The sequence below is a fragment of the Lygodium microphyllum genome, chromosome 5, assembly GCF_053477565.2.
Source record: "Lygodium microphyllum isolate KBCC chromosome 5, Lygodium_microphyllum_v1.1.10, whole genome shotgun sequence".
In the NCBI taxonomy this organism is placed as follows: Eukaryota; Viridiplantae; Streptophyta; class Polypodiopsida; order Schizaeales; family Lygodiaceae; genus Lygodium; species Lygodium microphyllum.
This window is the reverse complement of record NC_141139.1, coordinates 116,713,272-116,731,165: the sequence shown is the minus strand read 5'-3', so window position 1 is coordinate 116,731,165 and position 17,894 is coordinate 116,713,272. Positions and strand designations below refer to the sequence as shown.

The 17,894-nt window shown below is 42.4% G+C and overlaps 1 protein-coding gene across 3 annotated transcripts in view; it reads left to right on the top strand.

The window, feature by feature from the left end:
• LOC148036322 (uncharacterized protein At2g33490-like) overlaps positions 1-17,894 on the top strand; it is a 103,312-nt gene that overhangs the window by 50,128 nt on the left and 35,290 nt on the right. For 2 of the 3 annotated variants that reach the window (XM_087678319.1, XM_087678317.1), the window contains exons 4-7: positions 12,323-12,397; positions 12,496-12,557; positions 12,670-12,738; positions 12,835-12,863. In XM_087678319.1, coding sequence (XP_087534445.1) covers positions 12,323-12,397; positions 12,496-12,557; positions 12,670-12,738; positions 12,835-12,863 — 235 coding nt within the window. The remainder of the gene's footprint in view (positions 1-12,322; positions 12,398-12,495; positions 12,558-12,669; positions 12,739-12,834; positions 12,864-17,894) is intronic. The other variant, XM_087678318.1, reaches the window with a different exon arrangement.

The following is a 17,894-nucleotide window of genomic DNA, read 5'->3' as shown; positions in this document are numbered from 1 at the left end:
TGTGTGTGGATCATCACCCGTGGACCATTATAGCCCGTTATTTTCTTGAGGACAGCGGGCTTCGGCATGGTAATACACAACTTCGGAGCTCCTGGTGGCATGTCCTTAATGCAGACTCTCGGTTTTCCAGTCCGTCCTCCTCTCTGTTACTGCATTTGGTCGGCTCCTGGAAAGTGGTGCTCCAAAAGGCGCGTTGGCATCCAGTGGAGGACCGCTTGCATACTAACTCCTTTCAACTGGAATTGTTGGCAGTCTCGAGATTACTTTCATGGGAAGACAAACATGAGATCCGACCAAAATTTAACCGCATGGCCCGTTTGGGTGTGACTTCAGTTGCGGATGCCACCCTTGCCAGTCGCAATGTCTTCGCATCGTTTCGTACTGCTAGGAGACTTTTCAGAATCCCGTGTGGATACTGTGATTTATGGGAACAGCTTTTGTTAGTGCTTCAGGGTAGGCAACCCTTTCCTGCCCTTGCTGTGGATCGTCCTTGGCAGGACTGGGACCTTGCAGGCCAGTTGAGTCTGGAAAAGGCCTCTGCTAATCAGGTGTATCATCTTCTGATTAAAGATCATCAATGGCTGGGTGTTAAAGCTAATACTGTATGGGGATTGCGGAAATCTCAGTCATGGCTGGGTGTTAAAGCTAATACTGTATGGGGATTGTGGAAATCTCAGTCATGGTGGAAGGCAACTGTGATGGAGGGCTGGTTGAATAAGACATCTTTCAAATGTAAGGTCTTTCTTTGGCGGGTGATGATTGGTGGTCTTCCTCTTTCCTCCGCCTTTTCCAAGCATCGAATCTCGAACGGCAATTGTTTCTTTTGCACCACTACTGTGGAATCGGCCCGACATCGATTTATTTCTTGCCCGCTCGCCAAGAATATCTGGTCGCTCTTGTCACAGGTTTGGCGCGCAGTGGTGGGGTCCTCACTAACCCCTTTAAATTGGGTTTTTGTGCGCCCAAATTACCCCACACCTCCACAGTTGCATACGAAGATCTTATTCCACTTTTTTAGATACTGGGGATGCTGGCACAATTGGACCACTCGGAATGCCTTTCTTTTTGATTCGGCCTCTAATGTACCGAGACACATTGCCCGGCTTAAAGGTCTCTTGCATTGGCAGATAGATCTCATTCGGCACTCGGACTTGCTCCCTCTGGAGGACTTACTTCCCTGGCATATGGCAATTTCCTCTGGGTCTTTGCCATGACTTGTGTAACTTTTTCGTGGCTTAGTACTGGGATTTTACACACGTTGGCTTAGAGCCCTCGTGTATCTTGTAATCATGTAAACTAGTACCTTTTTTTCGTAATTAATACAATTACCTTTTACGAGAGAGAGAGAGAGAGAGAGAGAGAGAGAGAGAGAGAGAGTGTGTGTGTGTGTGTGTGGGGGGGGGGGGGGGAGCAATCATATGGAGAATATGTGGAGATACAAGCACAACAACATGGGGGCAAGTAAGACAAGCAAAGCTAGCATGTAAGTATAGGGAAAAATTGCCTTTGGAGATTGCCATACGAATATGGTGGATTCGAAGTCAACCACTTCAAGGGTGATTGAAAAGGGATAAATGCACATAGATAAATGTTGATGTGAATAGAATGCCAATGCATAGGGAAATGCAAAGTGAGATGTAGGGTTTTACACTCATGCAGAATGCAATGCAATGGCCACTTGGACAAAGCCCTTGTAGGGGAATTGTTCACTTGTCCAAGCGCCCTTTTATAATCATGTCATCTTGACAGTGTGGATGAAGTTACATAAGTCCATAATGTACAATGCAAAACAAATAAATGTTTGAAAGTGAAAAATTACAAGCATCATCACTGTCAATACCAAGAAAGTGCTATTGCCAATAGTCTAATAATGATGCCAACAAGGTAGAGTCTCCAAACACAGGACCTGAGTGATGGGACGGTGCGTGAAGGAGAAGAGGAAGGGTGATCACGAACTACAATGTCCTCCAGTAGTGGTATGGGCAGCAGTGGAGTGAAGGAAAAATAGTGTGGGAGTGATGGAGGAAGAGGGGTGGAGAAGGACTAAGGTGGTGTGTAAGATTGAATGAAGTGATTGCTTATTTATAGACATAAGCTGTCTAGGTTGGTGCACCATTGTGTCGATACCCATTGAAAAAGTGACCAAAACGTGGATACCAATCCTTTTTGGGACTGTCAGTGCGAAACCCTAAATAAAATGTGTAAACTGAAAAAGTGGTTTCTCACCATCCCCTCTCAGGTCCAAAAAGGGATGAAGAAAGAGGAGCGAAGAGAGATATGATGAAGATGTAGAGGATCTTGGAGATCTAAGATTGCCACTTGAAAGGTAACCTATAGTAAGGAACAATAGATGGGATGAATTGTAGAACTTGATTGCACCTCGAGAGAGAAGCCACTAGCTCTGTAACTCCATGCTGGAAGGATTTAAAGGCCTTGCCATCAAGTCGTGCGATTGAATCCGCCAAGGGCCCTATCTAGGTGGTACCTAAAGATCCTGGATATCAGTAGGAGAAATGACTGCTTGAAGATAATCATCCCTAAAGAGTAAATAGTGGGTGATGAACTTCATGATGAGTAAGTGTCCCACTTGAGTGTGGAGATGTAGGGGCTCCCTTTGAAGCAAAAGAAGTAGGAGCCCTCTTTGAGGGCAAAAAGAACACATCCCCCTCTGTGAGAGAGAGAGAAAATCTAAAAACTCATGGATCACAAACTCCAAATCATTTGATGACAAAGTAAGTGTCTTTGTCGTGTTGAAGAAGGTATTTGGGGTATTGAAGAACTCCCAGAAGTGGCCTCTCGAACTTGAGTAGTCAAGGGTGGGGAAAGGTGAGGCTCATGCGGAGCCAAGGGTAGCCAACAATCGCTGTCTCTCAATGGAGTGGATTGCAGAGTCGAAGTAATGGAAGGTGTCGAAGAGCCATTATCTTGCGAAGCGGATTATTGAGGGGATGGTATCTAACAATCACTGTCTCTCAGTGGAGCAGACTGTATAATCGTTGTCGGACGGTAGTGTGTTGAGCCGCAATCCGTAGGGGATCTTGATCAATAAGACGAGAATCAAGCGACAATGACAATAGAAACTAAATATCTTTGTATTTTTGATAAGAAAAACTAATACAATGAGTTGAAAAATCTCTAAAATCTCTATTGTTAAGAAGTAAGAAACTCTTCTTTCGAGTGGCCTTTTGGGCTAAGACACTCACTTAATGTGTCCTTGATGCCAAGATATTGAGAAACCACTTCTTCAATTCACACAGTTCATTTAGGGTTTCGCATTGATAGTTCCAAAAAAGGATGGTGTCCACATTTTGGCCACTTTCTTAGTGGTTGTCCACATAGTGGTGCACCACCCTAGACATCTTATGCCTATGAATAGGCAATCACTTCATTCATTCCTCCACCATTCTCTTCAGTCATTCTTCACCACCTTCATCGGTTAGCACCATTTTTCTTCTCTCACCAGCTTCTTTCATTGGCCTCACACCCCTTCGAGAGGATATTGCGGTTTGTGGCTTGTGGCTGCCTTCGCCCTTTCTCTCAGCTTGAGGCGCCTTGTTCCATCATCAGGCCTTGTGTTTTGGGCATCTTTCACTTTGCATCACCATCATCTGCTTGGCGTCAATACCCTTCTCCTTCAGGCTCCATCTTTCACCTACGTTTTTCAGTCCGGAGGTATTCTTGTCTGGTATCATCATTTCCAGCTTGGCGTCAACATCCTAGCCTTTGGAGGCAGTCTACATCACCTAGCATCAATGATTTTATGACTCTCCTATCTTAGGGGCTGCTGGGATCCGCGTTTTTGCAGCGTGGCTCCTCCTTCATCACCTGGCGTTACTCGTTTGTCACAGAGGCTGCTGGGACCTGCGTTTTTGCAGCGTGGTTCATCCTCCATCATCTCGCGTCAGCATTTGGACTACTCTCCCTACGTTTGACAGCTTCGATACTCTGGGATTTGCGTTTTGCTGCCTAGGTCACTCCCCATCATTAGAGGACTGCGGTTCGCTCCCTTGACAACTGTTCTTCACCTTCCAATGATTGCTTCAATAGCCCATTGCCTTGAGGACTGTGTTTTGCTCCCTTCATTGTGCAGATTTCCCACAGGTGCTGCCACGTGATTTAGATAGGACAATGCAGTTATCTTTTGAGCTTTAGCTCTGTTGTATGAGCTTTTCTTCTCATAGCATGATTTAGTGCATCATCACCGTATTCTTCTTGTGTTTCCGAGTTTCCCTTCTCTCTCAGTGTTTGCCGTATACACTGTGTTACTCTCCTCAAACCCTATTGTCTCTCTGTACCGTCACTTATTTTGACATGATATCAAAGCATACTTGTTATTTTTGGCAAAAGACACAAGTCAATTCAATTTAGAAATTACCTAGACCTTCATCATCATCCATGCTTCTATTTATACAACACTATCCCTTGTTTACAAACTCAAAATCTTACTTTTCAAACATAAAAGCTTGCTTTTGCATTTTTGGCTTTTACCTTTTGCTTTCCCTATTTTCGTTTTTTTGCAGGCCTGAGTCACGATGTGACTCTTTTTGACCATAACTTTGTCATACCAACTCCGAATATAGCTATCCAGGTACTGAAAATGATTGGAAGGATCTTGATCTACAAGTCAACATGGATAGAATTGCGAAAATCTTCTCCAAATATCCAAAAAATAGAGCTATTCGTAAAACATATTGCTTTTTGATAGTTTTGGTCTTGGACCACTTGTACTATTCAAAATATATCTTGTTATGTATTTAAATCCATCCAAAGTTCTCAATAAGTCATTAGAACATAATATTGGAAATTTAAACTATTTTGGTGAACCAGTCCTGCTACCCGAAAATCGTGTAAAGATCTTGTTCAAGTACACCATAAGCACATATTCAAAATACTTGTATGGATGTCTTTTCCTTGCTTTTTCTTCATTGAATTTGTAGTCTTATGACATCCACCCCCTCTAAACCTGCACATCCTCCGAAGGGGTCAACATATAGTCTACTTGGATCAAAAACCCATATATGTGTTTCCCAAGGTATCATACTTTGGATCATTCTACCTCTAGGATCATAAATCCTAACATCTATCTTCATCACATCACAAGTCCAATCACTCTTGGCTGGATTGTAAGGTATCAAGAGCTTGATTTTCTTATTTTGTATGTATCCCTCTACATCTAATGATAGCTCCTCCAACCTCTATCGTAACTCAAGCTTTGTAAATCTTGTTGAATCATATGGCAAAACATCAATCATATCATGCTTTGTAGACACTTTTGAACCATATTTTTGTATGCATACTTTTTCTCAATCTTCCTACATGTTTTGCAAAAACAGTGGAAAAATCATTGATGGAGTATCTTCACCCCCTCTAATCTCACAATCTATATTGAAATCCAGAATTCTTTTTTGCGCTCCTCTTTATCTTCTATATCTTGCATATGGTCATCTTCAATCAAAGCATCTATCATTGCCATGGTACCGTAAGAAGCTACAACTTGTTTATTATGGACTTGTTCTGCTATCACAACATCTGCAATTACCATCAAAGCATCTATATCTTCAAGTAATTCATAAGTCTTGGTCAAGATCTCTGTTTCTTTAGCACTCTTTATCAATGTCTCTATCATATCTACTATATCTCCAGTCAAAGTCTTAGTAGATGGATCCTTAGCATTAGACATACCCTGTGTCAAACACTACTCTTGCTGCAAATGGGCAGCACTTTGACTTTGTTGGCTGAAAATGATCAGCCCTCTGCTCTTTGGACTGCACAAGGATAGCCCCACACTTTGGACACTGAAATAATTCAGCATTAAACTCTTTTGGCTGATGTAATTCAACCCTCTACAACTCTATCGACTGAAATACTTTAGCTTTCTTCTTTGTTTGCTAAAATAAATTAGTAGATAACTCTTCTCGCTGAGAAAACTCATCATCTAACATATCCAAGGTATGTTTCTGCATAGGTCTCGATCTACTTTGAAATTCTCTTTTTGATATATCTAAAATATCTGTAGCAAATTCTGTACATGACAGTCTATATACTTCGTCAATACTCTCTATATCTTGCAAATAACTCTGTTTTCTCCACTCTTTCTCTTTCTTGCCAATATATTGCCATAGTTCGGTTTTCCTGCCGGGCTTCTTTTCAACTCGCATTCCATAAGCTGAAGCATCTACTGTGGTTACATAATATGTCTGCATAGTCATGTTCTCGAGAATCTCATTCATACCACCCTTGCCGAAGTTTGGAGTAATCGGCATACTTGTCTCAGTTAAGCAGATTTTTCCATTTTGTCCCTAGAAAACCAAGTTCTGTCTCTTACCATCTCTAAATGACTCACAATCCTTACACTGATGCTCAAGACTATCACACCAGATGCATCTCCAAACATATTCCCTTCTAGATGGAGCCTAAGAAGAGCTAGCTTGCTCTGAGTCTTCTTTTAAAGACATTTTAATTTTCAAATCCCTTATTTCTTTAATCAATTCGTCATAAAAATATTCTTTACTTGAAGTAAAAGCAGGCATGATGGGTTGTAATCTTGGTGGGGGAGTCGATCGTGCAGGCGGAGTTATAGGCTATGGAGTCATCAACTGCTCATGTCTATGTTGCCTCTTCACAAGCTTCGAAATAATTTCTTGAACGTCAGCCCAATTAGCCTTTAATCCATTTTCCATTGAATTATCTTCTAAGAGCTTTTCGAGTTTTGATTGGAGTGGAGGATTTGCAAGTTGTAGGAAGAGTGAAACTTTCTTGGGAAGTAGAAGCATTTGCTTGGTTGTACTAAGTTGATCATATTTCTGCTCAAATTCTCTTTGTAGCTCGGTAACAAATAAACCCTTACACGATTAGAATCTTCTAAAAATAATTCATCTTTTAAGGCTTTCTTAAAACCTGCCCATGTCCTGCCAGGGGTTTCATATAAAGTTTGAATTTGACTCCATAGTTCATAAGTAACTACTTTGGTGAAATGTCGTGACATTTCATTTACTGTTACATTTGCAAATTCTAACTTTTCCCGATAGACTTGAAGAAAATTTGAAATATCTTTTCCATCCAACCTCTTTATTTCTGTAATAATTGCTTAAAGTGCCCTTGAAACAGCTTCATCATGTTTTATGCTTTCATAGGTCCACATAAAGTCGCGGATTTCATGTGTCCTATGAATGTTTGTGGTATTGAAGATGCTATCTCTACTCTTGACAAGTTCTGCTTCATGCTCGCTATCGCCCATCTTGCTGAAATCTTGCAGCTTTTCATGTCAGGGTCACCAAAGATGTTGGAGGGTAGTGTGTTTAGCTGCAATCCACAGGGGATCTTGATCAACAAGATGAGAATCAAGCGACAATGATAAAAGACACCAAAGATCTTTGTATTTCTGATAAGAAAAACTAATACAATGAGTTGAAAAATCTCTAAAATCTCTATTGTTAAGAACTAAGAAACTCTTCTTTTGAGTGGCCTTTTGGGCTAAGGCACTCAATTAGTGTGTCCTTGATGCCAAAGACACAAGTCAATTCAATTCAGAAATTGCCCAAACCTTCTCCTTCATCCATGCTTCTATTTATACAACACTATCTCTTGTTTACAAACTCAAAATCTTACTTTCCAAACACAAAAGCTTGCTTTTGCCTTTCTTGCTTTTACTTTTTGCTTTCTCTATTTTTTGTTTTTTTGGCAGGCCTTGAGTCAGGTTGTGATTGTTTTGACCATAACTTTGTCATATAAACTGTGATCCAAGTACTCAAAATGATCGGAAGGATCTTGGTCTATAAGAACCAACGTGGACAAAATTGCAAAAATCTTCTCTGAATATCCAAAAATAGAGCTTTTTGTGAAACATATTACTTTTTGATAGTTTTGGTCTTGGATGACTTGTAGATTCTTGTATGTATTTAAATCCATCCAAAGTTCTCAATAAGTCATTAGAACATAATATTGGAAATTTAGACTATTTTGGTGGACCAGTTCTGCTACTTGAAAATCTTGTAAAGATCCTGTTCAAGTACACCATAAGCACATATTCAAAATACTTGTATGGATGCCTTTTCCTTGCTTTTTCTTCACTGAATCTGTAGTCTTAGGACAATGCGGGTTGTCGATGGCATTCTTGAAATCCTACAAGAAGTAGAAGTAACCTTTGTAGTGCATTGTGGCGGTTGCAAGGAGCCCATGGTACCAGTCAATTTGTGGCTCGAAAGGGCTTAGTGTGCATTGGATGCATCTTATTGCCTTGAGCATAAAAATTTGAAAGCCAATGCAGAATAAACTTTGTGGCCTAGAAGGGAGAGGTGCCACAATGAGTGCCGAGGGATAGATGCATATACTCTGGGGGTATAGGGAGCAAAGGTCCATGTTGGCAAGCATCGGTGGGGGTTTTGGTGATACCAAAAGAGGAGCACCCAGTGGTTTGTCCATTTGCTTGTGGAGAAGTCAGTATATCGAAATGCCAACTTGTAAAAGGGAGGGTGGGTAGGAGAGGAAGAGAAGGGTATCTTTATCTCTTGGTGATGCAACAAAAGTGAAGGGGGAAATCAATAGATGATGCTGAATCTGCAACCTATCTTTGCCTTCTCTAATACAGAAGATCTTTGTGGCTCATTGAGCGCCTTTGGCTCTAATACCATGTCAAAAAATGACAAAGGGACTAGAGAGACAATAGGGTTTGTGGGGAGAAACAAAGTGTGTACAACAAAGATTGAGAGAGAAGAAAAACTCAAAAACATAAGAATATAATGATGATACATTGAATCATGCTATGAGAAGAAAAGTGGATATAGGGGAGCTGAAGCTTAGAAGATAACAACATTGTCCTTTCTGAATTAGGTGGCAGCACCTATGGGAATTTGCACAGTGAAGGGAGCGGAATGTAGTCCTCTGGGCAGAGGACTATTCGAAGTAATCATTGGAAGGTGAAGGACAACTGTTGAGGGAGGACCGCAGGCCTCAGATGTTGGGGAGATGGCTTGGGTAGCAAAACACAAACCCCAAAGTGCGTTGAATCTGTCAAACGTAGGGAGAGTAGCCTAGATGCTGATGTTAGGGGATGGATGATGACGCCAGATGAAGGGACAACCACTAGGAGGGTAATCATAGCTTGTGAAGGGCAGTCAACCCAAAAACGTAGGTATTTGGGGCTATAGAAACTAATGCCAGATGTGGGAAGATGCTAATGCTAGGTTGGAGAAGGTGACACTAGATGCGGAGGTCTCTAGGCAACCAAATGCAAATCTAGTGAAGCGCGAAGGGAGTGGAAGAGGTTGCCAGCTATGGAGGATTGATGCCAAGGTAGGAGTGCTGTTGCCAACAGTTTGATGTTGATGCCAACAGGGTGGAGCCTCCAAACACAGGACGTAATTGATGGAATAGGGCGCCTAAAGGAGAAGAGGAAGGGTAACCACGAACTGCAATGTCCTCAAGTAGGGATATGGGTAGTAGTAGAGTGAAGGGGGAAGAGTGTGGGAGTGACAGAGGAAGAGGGGTGAAGAATGACTAAGGTGGTGTGTAAGAATGAATGAAGTGACTGCCTATTTATAGACCTAAGCTGTCTAGAGTGGTGCACCACTGTGTGGGTGCCCATTGAAAAAGTGACTAGAATGTGGCTATTGGCCCTTTTTGGGGCTGTCAGTGCAAAACCCTAAATGAAGTGTGTAAACTGAGAAGTGGTTTCTTTTACAGTGAATGGGGCTACCATCATGCTTAAAAATGTATTGTATGTGTTGGCATAAAAAAGAACTTGCTTTAGTTCTAGCCATTACATGTGTTGGACTCATGGTTAAATTCCGCATGGATAGGTGTAGTGGGTATAATTGTAGTGATGGAGAAGACCTTATGGTCACAAGCACGTTATGCAATGATCATTATCAACTAATCATGTATGAGAGGAGCATCAAAGGATGTGTTAGCCATGGTTTGCAAGGCCATGGATGATAGTTGCATTCTTGGTTGGTCACCTTAATTATGGTAGCTTGCTTTGTCTTAGAAGCAAGGAAATGGTGCTAGATCTCCCTTTATTGAAAGCACCAATAAATGATGTATGTGAGAGTTGCATTTTGGGAAAAATGCATTGTGCTTCTTTTGCTGAAAACGGATATATATGCATGCTGGTCAAAGTGTACAACTTGTGCATATTGATGTGTGTGGTCCCATGTTGCGCATCCCATCCATTGAAGGATACTTGTACTTTCTCACCTTCATTAAGGACATTACTTGTAGGGACCGATTAGGCATGGAGATCGAGGCAGACAGTTGTTATGCGCAGTGAGAGACAGAGAGAGTGTGAGAGAGCAGAGTAGAGAGTGAGCACGTTTTTAGGTACAATGACGTGTGTACCTTTAGGGTTTTCGATAGATATATATGTGTAAGTACAAGTGCTAAGGGTGTGTTCACACCTGAGCACATTTAAAAGGCACGCGGCCTTTATTCCCAACATTACTTCTTGTTGCTGGTTATATGCATTAAAGCATAAGTCACATGTGTTTGCATGCTTTTAAATTTTCTTGGTTATGGCTGAAAATGCAAGTGCGATTGAGGGGGAGAATATACGTCGAAAGAATCTGATGTTTTTATGGGTCATCAATGTAGCACAATTTATACTCCTTAACAAGATGGTGTGGCTAAAAGGAAAAACAGATCTCATAGAGATGGTACAGTGTATGCTAACTTATAACAAAATTGCCCCCAAAAATTTGGTTAGATGCTATCATGTGTTCAACTCATGTACTTAACTGCAGCCCCACCAAAGCATTGGCTAATTGTACATCTTATGAGGCTTGGAATGGCTGGAGCTAGTGGTGTCACACATGTGCGTCTTTGGCTGTTTGGCATATGCTTTGTTGCAATAGGCACGAAGACATAAGTTGCAAGATAAGGCTATCGAGTGCACTTTTATTGGTTATAATGCAAGAGCTAAAGGGTATTGTTTGTACCAACCCTCTATAATAGATTTCCATCAATAGAGATGTGGTATTTGCTGAACATGCTAGTCAGCACTTCATGGACTGCAAAAATCAGTCACGTGTAGGCCCAATGGATATGTTTGATAGTTTGCCACCATAGTTTCAGAAAAGTGCACCAAACTTTGATCAATTTTAGCAATCTATTGAGGGTATACAGCAACAAAATCAGCAACAAATACAAGCTGAACAGCAGCCTGATTTTCAACCCATTGACCAGAGCATTGGTGAGAGGGCTACTATTTAGGAGGCTAAAGCAATTCCTAGATGGTTGTTGGACACATTATAGGACATCAAACAGCCTGTTCCACTTCCCGGTAGAACTAGACCACTCGTCATGCATAGGGTAACTTGGTTGCATAGGCACTTGCAACTAGTGCAGGCAGCAAAGTGGCTATTCCTTGGCAAAGAAAGACTATGACAGGAATTAGTTGATTCTGACTGAAAAGGCATGAAAAGGAAGCTTTAGATGCCAGCTGCAAGCATAGGGGGTGGGCAGTGGGTTGGGGTTATATGGCATCAACAAAGGGAGGGACAGGGTGGGGAGAAAAATGCAGGTTAGAGGAATGGATTGAATGTGTTGGCGCCAATCTCAGTATTGCTTCACTAGGTAAAACACAGCTCATTGTGTAATCCACTGTCCACAAACATATGTATTATGCTACAATCTTTGCACCTTAGGTCCTTTAGTTCGCCCCCACTAGATTCTTGATGGCAATCTATTTCTATGTGTTTGGAGAAGTGGGAGGCTCTTTATTGCAAGTCTTACTTTTTGTGGCACCCTTGTCCTCGACTACTTGTTAATAATTCTTTGCTTCTTGAGAGCAATTACACTCTCTTCTTGGGAAATTGGAACTTAAAACTCCCCTTTTCTTTGTAGGGTTCATCCTTGGTCGTTCTTGGTTCTTTGCTCTGTTCTCAGCTTGCTCTGGGTACCTCTATTGACTTGCCCCTAGAGTCCTTGTTTGTCATAGCCTCTAAATAGGTAGTTGATGGCCACTGGACTGATGTGATGTTGCAGCACAGGAAAGAGCTCACGAGTTTGAGTTTGGATATGTAAAAAATTGTGCTTGGATCCACATATCTCATTCCTGGAAAAATAGCTGAAACAATTGTGACTAACTGAATGGGAATGTTGTTATCACAGTCTCACAGGCAGCATTGAGTAACCACATTTTTTGTAACGGTCTTGGTTACAAGGCAAATTTAGAGTTGGAAATAAAGATGTCTTTCCCTTCAGTTATGAGAAGCAGAGTACTCTGTCTACAAATAATTTGGAGAGAACTCAAGTTGTTTGTAGTTGAGGAGGCTCTATGTTTAAACATTATATTGCTAATCAGTCAACACTACAAATGCTTGTGCAGATTTTTCTAGAGCTCTTCAGGACATGGCATCATATATGATTGAGACTTTTGGACAAATTATTGATGGGGAAATTGGTAAGTTACATGTTTTCAGATTTTGATTGTGAATCTTCAGATGAGCAAGCATTTATGATTTTGTGTGAGAGCTTTATTGAAAGTTGTTAATGTTGCAGGTAATGTGTTCAGCATGCTAGCAAAAGTTCAGTTTGAAGTTTCCAAGCTACTGGACCTTTTTGTAAGCAGAAGATACTAGTATCTTAGTGTACTTATAATTATACATTTGTCTGTAGATTAGATGAACTCTCTGCATTTTCAAAGTACTAATGCTTGTGCTAATTAAATGACAGGCTGCACATGTTTCTCAAACGATTATTGGACCCACGGAAATGATTATAAAAGAAATTCAACAGGTCCAGGTTAGCTCTTTCAATTTATTGTCCCATTATATTTGAATAATTTTTTATTGTGTCCATAATTTAAATGAGTTCATCAGTCAAAACTTTTTTGTACAGGTCATGAAGGAGCAATATGACGAAAAACGGTGAGTTCATGATATAGGTACTATTTTTTGATAATATTATTGTTGAAAACACCAAGGCTGTTAACTATAAAGGGAGAGTCTAATGACATTTTTAGTGGAGCTCTTCCCGTGTTACTTCTTTTGGAGTCTAGGTGCAATATCAAGGAAAAACCGTATTAAGCTTTGGATTCTGTTAGCCTGCCTATTTTAGTCTGTCAGTCTGTCATCATCTGTTGGTTGTGAGCTTCCTCAGAGTGATGGAGACGTACGAGCTCTGACTGTGTTTTTTCCGAGATTTGTCGGGCAGTTTTGAGTTTGTGCAGCCAGTTTCCAGCCCCTGCCAACTTCCGACTGCTCCAAGAGTGCCACATCAGCATTATGGTTGCCATGTCAGCATTTTTGGCCTGTCCAGCTGCTGCCGACTCCATTAATGCACTTGGCCAGATTTTTCTGGCATCTTCAGGTTGCACTCGGCCAGCTTCTTGAGTTTTCAGTTATATATAGCTGATTTGATGGCTGGGCACTTCACTTCTTTTTCAGTTGCTCCATTGGTGACTGCAGGCTCTTCCATGCCGAGTGTGGACAGCAGCTTGCATACTCTCTATCTTTGTCACCGTCACCGTCACTGTCACTGTCACCGTCAGTGCTGCTGTCATCATTTCAGCCTGATTCGGCGCCCTCATTGATGCCTCAGGCTGCATTCATGGACTGATCAGTCCTCTCCTTTGTATTCAGCATTCTTCTTCAGTCACTGCATATTTCTTTCCTTCATCTCTGTCTCTCTCTCTCTCTCCCCATGTTCGTGGTTCTCTTCTGTTGTGCACTCTCACATATTCTCGGTGCAATATCAAAGAAAAACCATATTGAGCTTTGCATGAAGCCGAGCCTCCTTGCAAGCTAGAGTCCTATCAACATGTTGATTTATAGAGAAAGTGCCATTGCATTTCATATCGTCCATTGGCTAGTTATGTTTTAAGATAAAAGTGCAAGTATGCTTCAATCATTTGAATTTGTCCTTATGGAAGGGCAAGTTGCAGGCACAAGGCAAGTTTTATATTGCTCTGGAGTAATTATACACATATGGAGAGAGAGAGAGAGAGAGAGAGAGAGAGAGAGAGAGAGAGAGAGACCTGCCGTGACCCGTCTTCTGCAGCGACCTGACCTCGTCTGCTGGCTCTATCGAGCTTGCGCCTGCTTTATTCTGCCCCGCTTCTGCACGCAGGTGAGAGAGAGAGAGTGAGCGAGCAAGGGACAGAGGCGTCGTGTTTACCTGCCTGCGGATGTGCCTCCCCTGCCCAGCGGACGTGTGTACCTGCTCGTGCGCTGCCTGAGCTCCTTCGTCAGACCAGTGCAGGGTTTGTCCTGCCCTGTTCGTGACCTGCCATCGCCTACTCGTGAACAGCTGGCCTTCCTGGGGAGCCCTACTCTGCGATTGACACAGAGAGAGAGAGAGAGAGAGAGAGAGAGAGAGAGAGAGAGAGAGAGGATCCGGCGTATCAGAGAATTGTCAGGATCTGGGAGCGCGTGACTGTGACCCTGCACAGGACAGCAGGCAGACTGTGGCAGCAGAGAGAGAGAGAGCGCCCTGCAAATAGTTTCAGATCTCTGGTTAAAGGGGTGATACAACATGGCTGGTCTGGACATGGCCTTTATTGACCAAACAGTGGCAGTCCTTGGTCCGGATTCTGAAACAGAGGAACCAGAGGATATGGTTCCTTGCACAGAGGAGATGCCATCTGGTCCTGACTTCCAGCTTGCGGGCAAACGCACCAAGCATACTTCGGAAGATACAATGGATCATTAGGAATGTTCTTATGCTTAGGTTGCTTCTGATTCTGTGGATTCTCAGGATGTTGACTGGGAGCATTTGTTGGAGTTTGCTAATACTCTGCTTGGTGATTATGTTCAACATAATCATGAAGCGTTCTCTGACTCGGGAGCTGAAGATATTCTGGAAGCCACTGTGGATCCTAAAAATGTTTTGCGCTCATTCTCAGTATTTTATGATCGTGCTGTTATACTCTTCTTCATTGGTAGGATCCCAGTGCTGCCCTATATTCGCTAGTGGCTGCAAAGTCTCCTACAAGGGGAGTGTGTTGAAGAGATTTTTGTTGGGCCCCGAGGCTTTTATGAGGTGCTGTTGAAATCCGAGAAGCATCGTGTTGATCTGCTGACTAAACTGCCAGTGTTCTTTGATCGCTGTTTGGTCCATGTTGTGCCATGGCGCCCAATGGCGGATTTTCAGCGCTTGCTTCAATGCGAATGTCCGATGTGGGTTGAAGTGGAAAACTGTCTGGCAGTCTATTGGCCACTGTTAAAGGATGCCATGGCCGTTGTGGGCACTGTTTTGGTTTCGCTGAGCCTAAGGGCCACGAATCGTAACCGTTTGTGTATGCTATGGGACACGGATCAGAAAAGGCCTGCTTGGTTACGTCTTAATTGTTCTGGCATGCATCCTTTGCACTTTCATTTGAAATGGGGTAACTTTGCAGGGCATTGTTTTTCGTGTGAAAAATTGGGGCATTTTATGGCCGAGTGTCCAGCAAAGCAACCGACTTCAGATGCTCAGCATGTTTTGCCTCCCATAGAAGATATGGTGCTTGATGCTCGGTCGCAGGATGCGACCGAGCCACCCAAAGTTTTGGATAAAGGCAAGCAACATGTTTCGGGTTTGGATTCCCGTGACAATGACTGGGTAGATGTTCGTGCCAAAAATGGCAAAAGATTTGATGTTCGCATGGCGGATACTGTGCCTAATGCTTCACAAGATTCCGTACGTACTTATATGCGCAGGAAAGACATGTTGTTTTCAGAGCACACTACTCATGCTATGGTTTCTTTTGCTCCTCGCAATCAGCCCACTAGGAAAGTATATACGGATGGTTCGAAGGGCCCACCTGCTAAGTTGGCTTTTGATGCTAAAGGCAACGTGATTACCCCATGGGATCGTCGTTATCCCCGTTCCATCCCCAAGACAGTGGATACACCGTCTACTTCCAAATCTGGCCGTTCGAACTCTTTTGCCCTGTTAGCTGATTTTCTGGATGAGGGAGTCCTTGACATTTTAGCAGAAAAGATTAAATCGAGGCAAGCTTTGCCTCGTTCCTGATTTTCTTTTTGAATACACATGAAGCCACGTGGAATGTGCGAGGCATTTGTTCTCGCAATAAGCAACATGCCATGTGGAGTTTATTGCATGAGAATCAGTGGGATGTCTTGTGTGCTGTTGAGTACAAGAGTCACGGTGAAGCAGGAAAGGTTGTGGATTGTCATGGGTTTCGCTTGTTTTATGCAGGGACACATGCCATGCATTATTTTGGTGTGCTTATGATTGTACATGAGAAATATCAACGTGTTCTTATTAAAAATGATGTACATGATCGTTTTGTGGTGGTTGAAGTTTTATTTGAAGGAGAGATCTTATGGTTACTTGGGCTTTATGCTCCAAATGATCCTTTATCCCGCCGGGATCTTTGGAATACTTTGCAGACCTCCTTGTCACTTGGCATGCTGGAGATGAAAGTGTTGCAGCAATATGCCTTGTCGGACCATTTTCCTCTACAGCTTGAGATGCTTGTACAACCCATTGCACCTTTTAAGCAATTTCTGGATAGACTCCCTTTGCGCTTCAACTTGTCTTATTTGAAGCATTCAATCTTTCAGGGTTATATGCAGCAACTGATTGATAGATTTTTGTTGGACTTCTCTTCGGAGGGCAATGCTTCTTTTGAACGATTGCTCTCTAATGTGCAACGGGTTGTTCGGCAGTATGGGATTCATCATGCCTCTCTTTGTTGGCGGCGTCGAGAAGCAACGGAGCAATTACTGGCTTTGGTTCGTTCTCTACTGGTGGAGACTCTAGATGATGTATTTCTGCTGTCATTGGCTATGCGTTTGGCTGATCTTATTAAAGAGTTTCCGTTGAAATCTTATCAGCAGGCCAAATTGCAAAATCTGACGGAGAATTTGCAAGATAGTGCTTGTCAGACTCATAAGTTCTTTCGAGCTCTCCATGCCTCTCCTGCTCGAGAGAATATGACTAGATTCCAGGATGCAGAAGGTCAAATGGTCATTGATCCACAGACTATTGTGAATATGTGTAGGAATTATTTTCTAGACCTTCTTGGTTATACTCCTCCACCTTCAGACCAAATTACTCATGCCCGCTCAATTTTCTATGATTTGGTCCGCAATCAGGTTTCACATGACATGCAAACTACTTTGGAGACAGATATTCGTGAGGCGGAGGTTATGGATGTTTTGTTACACTTGCCCAAGGATAAAAGTCCCGGTTGGGATGGTCTCACCAATGAATTCTTTGAGGTTTTTGCTACCCAATTGGTGAAACTATTGACGGCTATGTTTCAACAGGTTTGGGAAACGGGGTTCATGCCTTTCTCATGGAAAGAATGACTTATTAAACTGCTTCCGAAAGTTCCTTCACCATTTATGTTGAAACATTGGCGACCAATTTCTTTGATGGGTTGTATGTATAAAATCTTTTCCAAAGTGATGGCGAATCGGCTCCATAAGCATCTTCCTGCCATTGTGCATCCTCTTCAATATGGTTTCATTAAGGGCCGAAACATTCTGCATAATGTCTTAAATGTGCAACTCGCTATTGACTATGCAAGGCACTCTAATCAGGAGGTGGTACTGATTCAATTGGACCTGGAAAAGGCTTTTGATTATCTAGACTGGTCTTTCATTGCAGAACTTATGTCTACTATGGGCTTTGGTACTCGGATGTCTCGTCTGATCTACACCATTAGTGCTGCGGCTTCTTCGCGAGTTATGCTGAATGGTGGTGTTACCGAGCCATTTGTCCTTGCCCGCTCTGTGAGACAGGGTTGCCCTTTGAGTCCTCTCTTTTTTGCCCTTGCGACTCATCCAGTTCTTTCGATGTTATCTCATATGGCAGCTTCTACTCAGTTGGCTGGATTGTGTCTTCCTTTTGGACAGCACTTCATTAGTCAATCCTTGGCTGATGATATCTTTATGATTTTGCGTGCGGACAAGGATAATCTTCGCAAAGCATTAGATGTTTGGACT